This window comes from Tauraco erythrolophus, chromosome 21, assembly GCF_009769465.1.
Source record: "Tauraco erythrolophus isolate bTauEry1 chromosome 21, bTauEry1.pri, whole genome shotgun sequence".
Lineage (NCBI taxonomy): Eukaryota > Metazoa > Chordata > Aves > Musophagiformes > Musophagidae > Tauraco > Tauraco erythrolophus.
The window spans coordinates 4528724-4542628 of NC_141485.1; the positions used below are offsets into that span (position 1 = coordinate 4528724).

General features: G+C 40.1%; 1 protein-coding gene across 1 annotated transcript in view; it reads right to left on the minus strand.

Moving 5' to 3' along the window:
• Positions 1–13905, minus strand: part of PIGL (phosphatidylinositol glycan anchor biosynthesis class L) — a 60839-nt gene that overhangs the window by 42942 nt on the left and 3992 nt on the right. The window contains exon 2 of the mRNA XM_086624535.1: positions 13009–13108. Within this exon, the coding sequence (XP_086480661.1) occupies positions 13009–13108 (100 nt within the window). The remainder of the gene's footprint in view (positions 1–13008; positions 13109–13905) is intronic.

Sequence of the window (13905 nt, forward strand, 5' to 3'; positions counted from 1 at the left end):
ACTTTAATTGGTAAAGATAGGGTTACGCTTAAAAACAAAAGAGGAATGCACTCATATGAAGCCACTGCTCTCTGAAAGATGATTTTAGTTTAGTGCCTTCATGTTTGCTCCACAAAGTGACTACTCTGCAGTTAACTGGACTAGCCTCTAACCCCAGCCATAAGGGACAACACCACAACATACTTAGATTTGCAGGCTGCATCCTTTACGCAGCCAAGCTCCCAAGTGGGCACAAAGGGCGTATTTCCTACACCAGCACTGCTCAGCATCTGCTCATCCCGCAGTCTTCCGCGGGCACCTGTTCGTTCGCTGACATGCATGCACTGCTCTTCCGCATCACCAACCTCATTTTCAGTCTAGAAACTCCTGAATTCATTCATTTGAAGGAGCACAAATACACAGCAGCAGACATTTTTCATGCACGGGCATTACTGAGTGCCCTTAACAGTTGACGTTTCAACCCAGAAGCTGCTGTATTTTCAGTGACAGCTCCGATATGCTAAGGATTTGTGATGTTTTCTGAACTCTTTTGGGGGAAAAAAAAAGCGCCTTTATAAAAATATAGGATTTTAACCTTTTTATTCACAGCAAGAATGACCAAACTTATTTAGCCTATGAGTCACATCTCAAAAGCTTCACGTGGCTGACGGCCTCAACAGATATCACATACATTCTGGAGAGCCACTACAGGAGAGAGAAAGCGTCTTTTTCCATCTCTCATTTCTTGAGCTAAGAGTTTAATTCAACTTAGTTCAATTTAGGGAGTAAGGAATACAACCCCAGTCTTCCAGCCACATAGTGACATTTTCTGAGTCACTACGAATTTGAATGAAATAATTCATCATCGCTGATTGAAACTATAGAGATTCTCCTACAGCCCCTTCTGTTTCATTATGTAGAAGGCAATTTTCAAAATGCTGCCCTAGCTTGGATGTTTATTACACAATAAATCAATAAATAAATGTGTATGTGTCTGCCTGCTACAGCTCCTCTCTACACCTCTCATTCTGACATGCGCTGTCATTTCCTTGGCTCTCGGTCACACGTGCCAACAGTGTAAGAGCACAAAGGTATTGCAGAAATACCAACTTTCTTCATCCCTGTTTAATATGTTCGTATTTCCAAAGATGGTTATATGAGCACATTTATTGCAGCTGAAACTGTTTCAAGATTCAAAGGCACTGGACAACTAAAACATACAGCCTAACACAACATTAAAAGCAAGTACAGGACAGACCATATGCAATTTTCTGGCCTGTGTTATTTCTATGCTGTCATCATTGTGAGGCATTTAATATGATGCTCTTTCGTTTAAATCCAAGAATGGCATTTGAATTTTTACCATAATAAACTTTCTCAACAGACTTTGCGTTTTCATTATTCTGTCCATGTAAGCCACAAGGGTACTTTTCCTCCCTAAATGTCCAATCTGCAGGGAATGGTTGAGAAACTCCATTATTTCCAGGAATTGCTGGCAACCTACAACTGTCTGTTCTTCTCAGTATTGCCTGTATTTTCCTTGTTCAGCTTTAAAAGCCAAACTTGGTTTGCAAAAATGTCTGGGTTTGTCGATGCCAGAACTGAATAAAGACTAGAACAGGATAGAATTAGATGGTTTTATTATGCTGGAAAGCCATTAACTCACATTAAAGTCTGTAAAACAACAAGAGTATAAAACTGGAAATAGATGCTCGGCCTTAAATCCTATTACTCAGAAATTTTCCTAGACATTGCCAATAGTCTTTCTAAGCTCCATCACACTTACCTGATCCCTACGATCAAAACAAAGTAGATTTTTTTTTAATTTATAAGTACTTGGATTTTCATTATTCAGTAAAGTGAAAATAATCTGTAAAGAAAGGCAGCCTGAATTCTCCAACACGCGTGATGTCTGCCACAATTTGGTCTTCAATAGGCAGACGTAAAGAACACAGATGTCTATTCTTAGCTGCCCAGGAAAAGAATACACTCCAGGTTATATGGTCAAGAAAGCTGGAAGATGTGAAAAAGATTCTGGATTATTCAAATCTTTTATCAGTCACGATGGTGCAAAAGTTATAATGGAAAACTCCCCATTCTAAAGGTTACCTGCAGGACCACACTGTGATCTCAGCCACACACAGGCAGCAGCTCCAGAGAAAGCATGGGAATTACTCCAAATTTACTTTGGCAGGACCAAGATCAGAATCTGACCGCATCCAAACAAAAACCAAATAATGCTACAGGCTCTAAGAACAATCATCAGTAGACAGGGTGTAAAAACAATGAAGATCTCTGTGATTCTGATGCACTTCAGCGATTGAAAAGATTCCAGCCCTATTGTTCCTCCTCTCCAAAATATCTTGGGCTTCATTCTGTGTTCCTGAGGCATTCCTGCCAGTCAGCTCTAAAAACATATCTAACAAACACACAACTGCCTGAGCTTCTTCAACTCTATATCCTCCTGCATTCAGTTTGGGAAAGCCGTACGCATGGAGCGCGGTCAGAGCCCTGCTTTCTGGGAAGAGGAAACGGACCATACACAATGTCAACCGAGTTCATTCCTAAACGCAAACCACATTGGGCTGTGAGCACGATAATAAAAACCTGCTGACCTAGTTTCCTGCAGAACAAAATCCTCCGTCTTCTCCCCTCCCTTGCCAAACCTAAATCAGATCTCCTTCTTTGGAGAAAGAAATTAACCCTTTGATGAGCAAGGAAAATGCCAATAATCATCTTTGGCACTTATACAGCATTTCACACAGGAGAAGAGTATGTAAACAGTAATTGGCCCATCCCCACAGCTCTGCAAAAAGGCATGATTATTAGAGGATGAATGTAAAGCAGAGAGAAAGTCAGAGTCCTTAGCAGAGAACTTAAAATTTCTCTTCCTTCAAAAGGATTTTGAAGTGTGAAGCTCCGTACTCCAACGACTTTGCTTGGTAACTCTTCTATATTTGCTCTATGCAAATATAAAAACTTCATTCATGATGTGGCAAAAAAATAACAGCATGGCTCAGCTTTTTGAAAAACTGCATCAAACCACTCAAGAAAGGACTATTGTTCTTCCCAAATTTTGCAATGTCAACTTGCAAGTCCATTTCTGGTAGATGAGAGCTGATTGTATTTGCTCCAAGTGTTTGGCGAAAGCATTCACTTTTAATGGCTTCACTTCCTCAGTGATGCAATGTTTAATTTGAAGGGATGCCTGGGGGAACTTCAGAATGGACACAGAATGCAAAAATAACAGGGCATGTCACAAGAAACTCAGCCAAGAAAGCACAAACGGGAATTCTCTTGCTGAAGGATGCTTCAAAAGGCAGCCCTGGATCATGCTGCTCAACACCCCACTGCAGTCAACTAGAATCTTTTGAGGAGCCTCAGATTCTAGTTTCATGATGCATTGCTCCCTTATGAACTGAGATAGCTTTGCCTACATCCAGACAGTATCCCAGGACCTGAAACCTAACATTGGTCAGGGTCTGAAATGTGATGATGGAAAAAGAGCATCTTATTCATCATATCTGGTCCCTGAGGGGTTATGAGTTGTATATGCTTATTTTATTTACACAAGTAAGTTTTAATTTCTGTTGTCTTGAAGAGGAAGAGCAGGCTGAGTTCAATTCTGGCTCACATATCATCTGCAATTCTAGCCAAATCCCAGCCACTCAACTTTTATTACTGGGAGGATGTCAGGGCAGAAGGCACAGCTGGATACTGAGATCCCAGAGTGAGTTTTGCTGTGCTGTCAGTTAGACAAACCAGCTTTTGATTTGTATGTAAACAGAGCCAATCTGAACTGGAAGGTCATTAAGAGAAAACACATTTTACACAACACCCATTGCACAGTTGCTTTTCCAACTTTCCCCATACTGACTTTTTTTTTTTTTAAACAAGACTTTGTCTTCTCTCATTGTTTCAATGACAGTTTCTGGTCCTACTGAAGTCAATGGCCACGCTCTGCTGATTTTGATGAGACCAGAAGGTGGCTCTGAGGAAAGAAATTAAGAACGTCCCAGATTCTACAGCTCTAGTTCTTCCACCTATGTGGAAGAATTCGGCTGATGTAGACCTGAAACATACGTTGTATAAAAACACAGAACTTTTAAGTCTACATCCTCACAAAAATTCCACTGAGTCTTTACAGTATCCACAGTCCAAATATTGCTATTCCTATAAAAAATAAAACAATTCTATCAACACGAAAGTAACTGTTCTCCTTTTACTACTCAGGAGTGATGTCCGCAAAGTAATTTTTTCTCCTATCCCAACGCTGTCTTCCTCTATAAAAGAGCCAGAATGGTCCCCACTGAATGCCCTGTGCAATTATTTTTAGGGGGAGGAGAAATTCTCGGGAATTTCCTTCACCCCATGGTCCTGTCCCAAAGGCGCCAAGGACACCCTACTTCTGTAGCTCATCAACTCAACCCTTTGAGTCTGCCATACAAGTGGATGCTTCCCACTCATCCCTCAGGCACTGTATGCACTGCTTCTACGTTCTCTTAATAGCTGCCAGCACAGGAGATGCCTTCTGACTTCAATGAGAATTTTGAAAACAAACTCAAGAAATGAGGATTATATTGCTGGCATTCAGCAAGACAGCATATCGTGGCATTTAAAGTGGTCCAACAGCCTTTGACACTCTGCCTTCTATTTGGAAACATTCTGTCCCTAACAAGCCTAATAAAGGCCTTCTCCCAAGGCTCAGATATTGATTATTCCATAAATTTTCTAGTGAGTGTCTGAACCAGCAGTTAGATGAAGGGAACAGGAATAAACCAACAACTAGTTTTAATGTCATGAGGCCCCTGGACACACTGAAACTTCTTTTCTCCTGGAGGCTGAAGCCACTTAGGGGAAGTTACTGCAATTACCTCCAACTAAAGTGTAAGTACAGGTACACACCATCTGCAGGAGCTACCGAGCACACCTCAGATCCTGACCTTTTGGAAAAACAGGAATTGATCTAACTGCACTTCTCCAGACTGAATCCCAAAGGAAAGTCTGACCAAGAGAGGCTGCAAATCCCACTCCTGTTTTCCAGCACAGTAATTACCTGACATGTAGAAAATGCCAGTCCATTGCAGATGCAACTGGATGATGTTTCCAAACCATGTCATAGCCTCAGATCTCACAGCTTTATTTTAACTGAAGCACTCAATATTTTGTACTGTAGCTACAACTAAAATAAGATTATGAGAACACGCAAAGAAACCACACAGTTCTTGTGAACAAGGCGTTAACGCCCAATCCATTATTGTGAGAAGGCTTTTAAGAGTGTTCCCAGTAGAAATCGGAATATGTTTTCCCTGAGTAAGCTGGGAGGAATGCAGAGATTCAAAAGCTTAAGCTGAATCCCTGCTAGATTTTCTTCTGTTTTTTCCTCCTCTTTGATTAGCTTACTGTGACTATTTGACATAACTGTTACTCTTTAAGGAAAAGAGTTGACCATTTTCTCTTCTCTGATAAAAGACCTCAGTCTGCCTATAATTAACAGCAAGGCGTTTGCATTTGCAGGCTAAAATGAGTGACTACCAGAGATGTTGCTGGGCTATCAAAGTAGGGAGCCTTCAGAGGGCAAAGGGGAAGCGCCTGTCGTTCTCCAGTAGTTCCTCAGGGTGTCTGCTGGCAAAACACGCTGTATTGTTCCACCGTGTAACTGGCAAAATAAATAGGTTGTTACAGTTTGTCATGTTTAAAAGGGGACTCCTGGGTAAAACTGTTGAAAATAGCTTTAATCTAGTGATTGTATCTTTCTATAGTTTATTACCATCGTGAAGAAAGTCCACACACAATATTTTAATATGAAATCCTGAATTTTATACTGGAAACCAGCAAACCCAAAGACACTTCCTTCTGCATTTTATACTGGAAACCAGCAAACCCAAAGACACTTCCTTCTGCATGGACACAAGTGGTCTAGTTACAGAGCTGCTCCAGCCAGCATGTCTGTTCATGTTACCAGGAGACGGCAACGCTGAGACACGCACCACCCACACATTCACAATGGGTCACTGAAGCTTTTTCTTTCCTCCAAAGAAGATGCCTGTCTTTAACATACGTGGGGGACTTTTAAAAGCCATTCATAAAAAAATAGTAAAAGGCATTTCTGAAGGTATGAACTAAGAAAGAACAAAAAACCCACAACTCCTAGTGGATTTCCCTATTCTTTTCCCTCCCTGTCCTCAGCCCCAGCCAGTTTTCCCAGACTCCTGAAACAGCAATTCCACACAGTCTTATTTCTTTTCTTACTATCAGCTTAGCAATGCTGATGGTTTTTAAGCTGATTCAAACTTGCATCAGCTTTGGGAGATGGCTAGGATCCCTATTCTCATACCTAATGTTTTGAGATCAGTATTTCTTAGTTTTTATTCTGCTAAAATAATCTTGAGCATTAAAAGTATAAATCTCAAAGCTGAGATTTGATTTCTGTAAACACATTTTGTCCTTTTGCAGTACTCCTTCCCTTCCCCCTGGATTTATTCAGAGCCTTTGGCTTCTCTGGCCAGCCTCTGCTCTTAATCAAACCCTGCTGTGACTTTACTGACGTGGTTTGACAGGTCTCTGTTGACATCTGAAGGAGAATCCTTGAATGGTTTGAAAAGGATCATTGCTCATTGCTCTACAGAGGTAATCTGGGGGACATGCCCCTTTAGCACTGAAAGGATCATTTTCCCTTTCACCACAGATCCTTCCCCCTTTTCATACAGCAAGGAAGTTAATTATGCTAGAAAGCTGAGAAAGGACCTGGTTCACAGAAGCCTCAGGGGAAAAAAAGAGCAGATTTCCTTATTGAGGAAAATATCTAACTTAGGAGAAAATAACTAAACCTAACTTACTGCAGTACAAGCCTTTGTTTCAGAAAGCAGCTTTCCTGGAGGGCAGAGAGATATCTCAATCCCCAGAAGAATTTCCTCTTAAATCATTGCAGAGAGCAAAACTTACAAAAGCAGAAGCCGGAAGGCAGACTTTAATATATTCCTTTTTATAAAGTGTTCTGATTGCCTAAAATATCAGCATGAACTGCCACGTGGTAAGCGTTTTGGAAAAAATACCTGTTTATTTAGCAATGTAAATGAAAATAGGTGGCCAAATATTTTGTCTTCTCAGAAAGAAAACAATTCAAATTTCAAGAATTATACTAAACAAGTGAAATTTGGCTACAGTGCTTACATAAACATCAAGATACCCACCTGACTGACAAAGGCTTCATCCCTGCCTGCAATGGTAAAGCAAGTTAGTATTCAGGATGATTATGTTTCGCTGATTCAAAAGATGTAGGTTGATTTCCCTGCAATACACACTGAATGTGCAACTAATTTACATCTAAGATTTTCTGGTCGCACAGATGCTATTCTTAATCAAAGAAAATTCTGCAAAAAATAAAGACCTTTACAGCATTGCTGGGGTAAGTAAGACGAAGAGGATCACATCACTCACTACTGAAATACGCAGCTCTTCTAGAATAAAGCACGGCAGGAATTTTAATCAGCACATAGATCATCCTTTAAAATTAGCAATAAAATAAAATGTCAAACTGTAATACCACGAGGAACTTAGGAAGACAAAATGTAACTAATTACCACAATTATTTCAGCAGAATTAAAATTATTAAATACTGATCTCGAAATACAAAATATAAGAATAGGGAAAGAAGAAACATCAGGGAATAGTATCACCTTTCTGATCAGAAACATATACATAAGGTAAATACATTTTAAAAAAAATCCCATTCAGCAAGATGACGCAGGTCTGCAAATGAGTCAGAAACTGGTATGAAGTCACTGATAGCTTTGCCACCAGACTTGACCGAGGCCAGGATTTTATCTCTGCACTTCTCCTGGTGCACTCAGTTTTCAGGCAAGCTTTCTCAACTGAAGTACTCACGATACAGTTTGCATTTTCAGCTTTCACGCACTCAGCACGCTGCATTCAAATCAGTAAAGCCATCAAGGAACCACCTAAGCACAGTAAAACTGAACTGGATCAATGGGATGTACTTCTTCACTTTCCGAACACGTTTTTAAATTCTAATGAAAAGATTCAAATTTCCAGTTACATATTTCATTCTCTGAAGGGTCTGAGTGGTTTTATATCTTTCTGATCATCACGATCAGACACACACACTATTTATATAAGGATATATTTTTCCCATGACCTTACAGACTCACTTCTCTACATGGGGAGCTTGTGGAAGGAAGTTCATTAGAAGTTAAACATGAGGAAGTGCAGTAAAGCCTATTTACTATGCAGGGGGAAAAAATAAGCTCAACAGCAAAGAATTATTATATGAAAAAAAGAAGAAAAAAAAAAAGAACTTGAGCTTCTCTGCAGCCTCATAAAAAACTTGCAGATAGCCTGCAATTCTGCATGGGCAGATGTCCTCTCTCCTGTGTATTGTCCAATCAAAGCCCTTTTGGGCTTAAGTGAAATAATAATAATAAAAAAGCAAATGGAGTGCAATTTCCATGGAAACTTGGAAGCAGATGCAACATCATTTGCAGTAAGCCTTTGAACTGTGAACGGAAAATTTTCTACTTTACACAAATCTCAGCTATTATTTTCTTTGCAGTGCAAACTTGGGCCAAATATTTTCTGTCATATTAAAGATGCGAATAATCAGCTTTACTTTCTGTTCAGTTCAACCATGCACAAAAGCTTCAGAAGCTGCAGTAAAATGCCTGATGTTTATCTTTCCATGAACCCAAAACAGATACTAGGAAAAAAGAATAACTTGGGCTTCCTTTTGCTTGTTCTCTTCAGAAAGTGAAAACACCTTAGAAAGCATCTTCTGTTTACATGTAATGTTACAGACCAGTAAACAGTCAGAGTGTTGGCAGATGTGCCCAATGCTAATGGGACCTTAACTAATTCTTAATATGAGATCAATCAGATACTAACTCCTGGTTTTCCATGTACCATGAAAGAGAGCTTTCTAGCTCAGGAGCATGCATTCACAGATTAATTACTTGCAGCTATTAATCACTCCTCAGCTGTAAGTAAATTCCCTTACAAGCCCAAAACCACGGCAAAGACTGGTGACCTGATTACTGTTTCGGAGACTAGAGCACCTTCATCTCACCCTGTTCTCAAGACGAGAGACAGAGCAACAACCAAGAAAATGTGCAGCAATGCCACACCGAAGAACAGCACCCAAAGGAGCACTTATGTGAAGAATATTTTTTCTGTTCACATTGCTACTGAAGCATTCTTTCCCGCATATTCTAAAGAGAAGGGAAGAGAAACCATCTCTTGTTTTATTATCATAAAACTATCATGTTTTATGATAATGCAGGACTCTACTTTGACTTGTTTACAAGCTCTCCTCTTGTTAAGCTGAGCCTTGTCTTTGCCACACAACTCAAGTGCAAATCAGGCATTCTGACTTGTTCTTCTCAAGTGGAGCGGGTTCTGCCCTGCTCTGCAAGTACTCATATCCTTTAAGTTGACTGTCTGCTCACACATTACCACAGGATTTAAACTTCAGCTAAATCTGGCAGCAAAGTCTAACAGAACAACAGATCTTTTGGTGAAAATCAATGTCCGTTTTGGTTTGCAGTGCAGCCAAATGCTTTATAAATTAGAGCCTCCTGCCACCACAGAAATGTCCAGCATCTGATTTACCTACTGCTTTAGACATATCAGCGTAGCAGATTTGTCAGTTGAACGAGTCTGTGTTTGCATTAGAGGTACCTATACCCATCATATTTTAGCTATGCTCATTTTACCTTCAATGCAGATCTGTAGAACTGTAACAGTCTTTGTGAAAATTAAGCTGGTGTCATGGCACAGCTCATCTTTATCCCTCATCTTTACAGCTACAAAAAGTCCATTGATGCAGCACATAAGATGATAGAAATGTACCAAAAGCACAGAGTTTACATTACCGTATATATCATTAATGAAGTGGCTTTTACCTTACGTGAGTTTCACACCCCACTCTCTTGCTACTCCTCCCTCACCCAGCAGCAGAAATAATTGTGACAGTACAGAAATTAACTTTAAACAATACAAGTCCTAGTTGAGAGCTGGGCTGCTCCAAGTAGTAAGCCTCGTGTGGGAATGGTAACAAAAGTGGACTGTAAAATTTTTCTCTCTTAAAAGCAGCTGTTCAGTTGCTGCAGTGTTGGAGCTACGATAGTTACATGACTGCTCAGGGGACACCTCTGCAAATCTGGTGCCTGACCTGTACTTTCCACAGGCAGGAAGAGTCCAGTGCTCTAATCTAAAACAGTCTGGAACAGGCTGTCTGCATGCCCATCTGCTCACCTACAGTAACCAGGTGCTGCGTGGTCATGCATGCCCCTTTCCACTCCTGGATGTGCCCTCTGCAGCAAAATACTTTTCTGTGGGAGATTCACGTGGACCTCCAATTTCTAGGGCTGAAATGTGGGTACAGTTTGGGACCATACTTGTGCAGAAGGTTTGAGTTGTCCTTAACTGAGGCAACAACACAATAACAACATCAAACGCCCTCTGAAGAATCAATGCAAAGCAATTGTCTCATAGACACTGAACTAGTCCTGCCCTAGGAATCCTGACTATGCTTGAGACAGTCATTGTTTAAGGCAAGCAACCACTTAATAAGGAATTGATCTTTAACACAGATTTCATCCTGGGCTGACTGACCGAGGCTTTCTCTTTATAAGTTCACACACAATTCAAAATGTCACATTGATTTTACACCTGCCTGGACAAGTAAGATTACAGAGCAAGTCAATCACCTTGCTTTTCAGATGTATTTCCCCTTTTACATTGTGAAAATTCTACTCGCTCACTTGTAGGTCATACAAAAGAGGAAGCAGCATGACTCAGCTCCACACTACAATGGCTGGAGCAGATCCAAACCTGACCATCCTTTGGGCTTTCCTTACCAAAATACAAGTCTGCAGCTTGGATAATGTAAAGCATCCAGTGTTTGTATAAGAAATGTTAGATGGGCAGCATGCCAGCTGCAGTCCTTAAGCAATGTGCTAGTTCTTTATATCGATGGAAAATTATCTTCTGAAGAGTTAGGAAGGGAACAAAAAAAGCCAAAGTGCTCTGATCTTAAACAGTGCCTATGGAAGACAAAACGCTGAAGAGGAACAGCCTCCTGAACTGTACTCTGTAGACATGAACTTACACGGAAATATAGCCGTAGATAACATATTAATTTAGCAAGTTTCACATCATGCCATACTGGCAAATATTTTTGTATAATCTGTAAATTACACAAGTCATAACAGAGGCATAGGTAAGCTACTGACCTTAAAGAATCCAGGAACTTTGAGTAAGTTTCGAGAACCCTAAATCCCAGTGCTTTGCCTAAAGTATTGGAAAACAGTACTCTAAACATTATCTTCTCTAAATATTCAGTGTCATCTAGAAATTATTCCTGATCCTCTATCACTTTGCTAACGCCTGATCCACAGATACTTTTCACAAAGGGCATCCACACGGTGAGTTATTGCAGAGTAAATAACGCACTGAAAACTTGCTGAACTTCACTACGGAAACAAGCGCTGAGCAAAATGCAGCAAGAACTTCAGTTCACTCTGATTTGATGGTTATCTCATAGCAACATAAACTCAGAGATAAAGGCCTGAATTCTAAACCCGTTTCTTGGAACAACGCTGCACATTCTGGTCCATGCCCAGAAGCTCTGGGCAATGGGATGGATCTGTCTTTTCAGACACGGCATTCACTGGGGGAAATCATGTGTCAGTCATTACTTCATTACTTTCATTACTGGTATTGTACATTTTTATGCAAGAGGCATGATCCAAGCTACTTCTCTGAAATGGCCCTCACCTTCCTACTCCGTGTTAATTTCAAAAGATGGTTCGTTGAGCAGACTTTATGCTTAGTAAAGTTTAGCAGCTTTTTTCCTTGTCCCTCCCCAAAATGTTTTGGGCATTGTCATACGATTGTACTATAAAACTTGAAGTTATCCAACAGTAGTTAATGAGAAGTGAGCAGAAACATCCCTTTTCATTCCAAAGGAAAAACAACTCCTATGCTGTTTTTGTAAGTGAGCTGAAAACTTGGAGAGAAACCTAAAGCTAAAAAAAGCAAAGAACTCAAGAAGATTCATATTCTGGAGTGTGGTTTCTGTTGCCTTAGCTCAAGGGAAAATATGTTCATGGGAACAGGGCCTGCCTGGAGCCAAATTTTTTTCAACTCTGACTTTTGTAGTTGGCGTAGCTTTAAATCAATATGTTGCTATTAAAGTTATTTCTTCACAAACAAAAATATTCTTTATGGATAGTGGTTTACAATTGAAACAATCACTTGTACGGTGTTTCCTAGCAATCAGTTCCTAGTTCAGCCCCTATCAACCCTAGACAGGAAACGATCAGGCAATTCAAGAAGCCTTTACAATGTTAATTCTGAGTTTCACTGATTCAAAGTGTTAAACCACCTTCTCAGAAGAGATTTCCTGAATTAATCCCAAAACAAAGAAGTGTCAGCTTTATCACCTACCTTTGTGTCTACACACAACTAAAGAAAAACACATCACGCCTTAGAAAAACAGAAATATTGTATAGTTTAATCTGAAAGAATCTTCCTGTCATGTTATTATGGACTGTCTTTAATACGGGAATTCACTTTTGTCTTTAGCCAGGACTAAATCAGATTATAAATATAGTAGAATTCCACACTAACCCTGTAAAGACTAGCCTACAGACAAACCTGCCACAGGCAATGCAGAGGAGTTTTACCTGTCTGTATAAAGCTCCAACAAGTGTAACAAAATGTGATCATGCTGCCCAAACACATTGTTCCAGACCCCAACGAGTATGGCGATCGTTATTCCAAATGCTGGATCAACAGAGCTTAACCTAGAGACTATGATCCCCATTATACACTTCGTCTCCTGCATTAATTAGATTTATGTTAAGAGCTAACAAAAATATCTAATATGGTCTTTTTTGAGATTCCTCAGGACTTTTTAGAATTATATAGTAAGCTTTCACTGAACTTTAAAGTGAACTTCACCCCTATTTAAGACTGCAAGGAATTAAGCTGCAAATGAAAACCTGTTACCTGTGATCAACGACTGTTACGTCGGAAGCAGGAATCCCCAGAAGAAAACAACTCTGTTCCAGTTCCTTCTTACGAATCTCTCCTTGATTGTAATAATTTCCTGAAATGGCAAACACAGCAACACCATCTAAGTTTAGATTAGCTTGGAAAGAATTTCTCTTTTCTTTCTCAAAGCATTGAGCATCACACGTGAAATAAAAGGGCATCACTTGAGGGACAGGTACATTGCAGGGGACAAACTCCATAGCTTTTACCTGAGCAACACCCATCTTCGGTGAAGTGCTGAGGCAAAGTTCTGCCCACTTTGACTACATTCCTCATGTTTATGCACTGAGTGTGGCTGGGAGCCATTCATGAGCTTATTTGGCAAGGACATCAGAAATTGCCATGTGGAATCAGATCAGTGGTTCAAACAGTCTGTCTTAGGGCTGGCCACAGTTAAATGTTTCTGCCAAAGACACAGGAGATCTTCCAAACAACAATTCCGGAATAACCTACTTGGGGAACTGCTTCCAACAACCTCTTTGATTAGCAGATATCTTATTCCTTGAAACATCAAAATTTCTAGCTCTCCTGAGTTTTTGTTTGGGCTTTTTGTTTTATTTTGGTACATGCCTAATCCACTTCTGAGCATCGTTAAACTTTTAGCAAGATTTAGTATCTCTTGTGGTGAATTCCATAAGCTGGCCATGCTTTGAGGGGAAAAAAAGTATTCTTCTAATATGCATACACATGGACTAACTGCTTACACGTTACCTCAATGGAAGTCACCAATATTCTGCAAAACAATTCGGCAAGATCTTTTCATAAACACAGGAGAAACTGCCTTTGCAGTGAGGCGACTAAAAGTTGTTACCACTGGCAAATTTCCAGCTTCTATCTGTGAAAGAGGTTAGT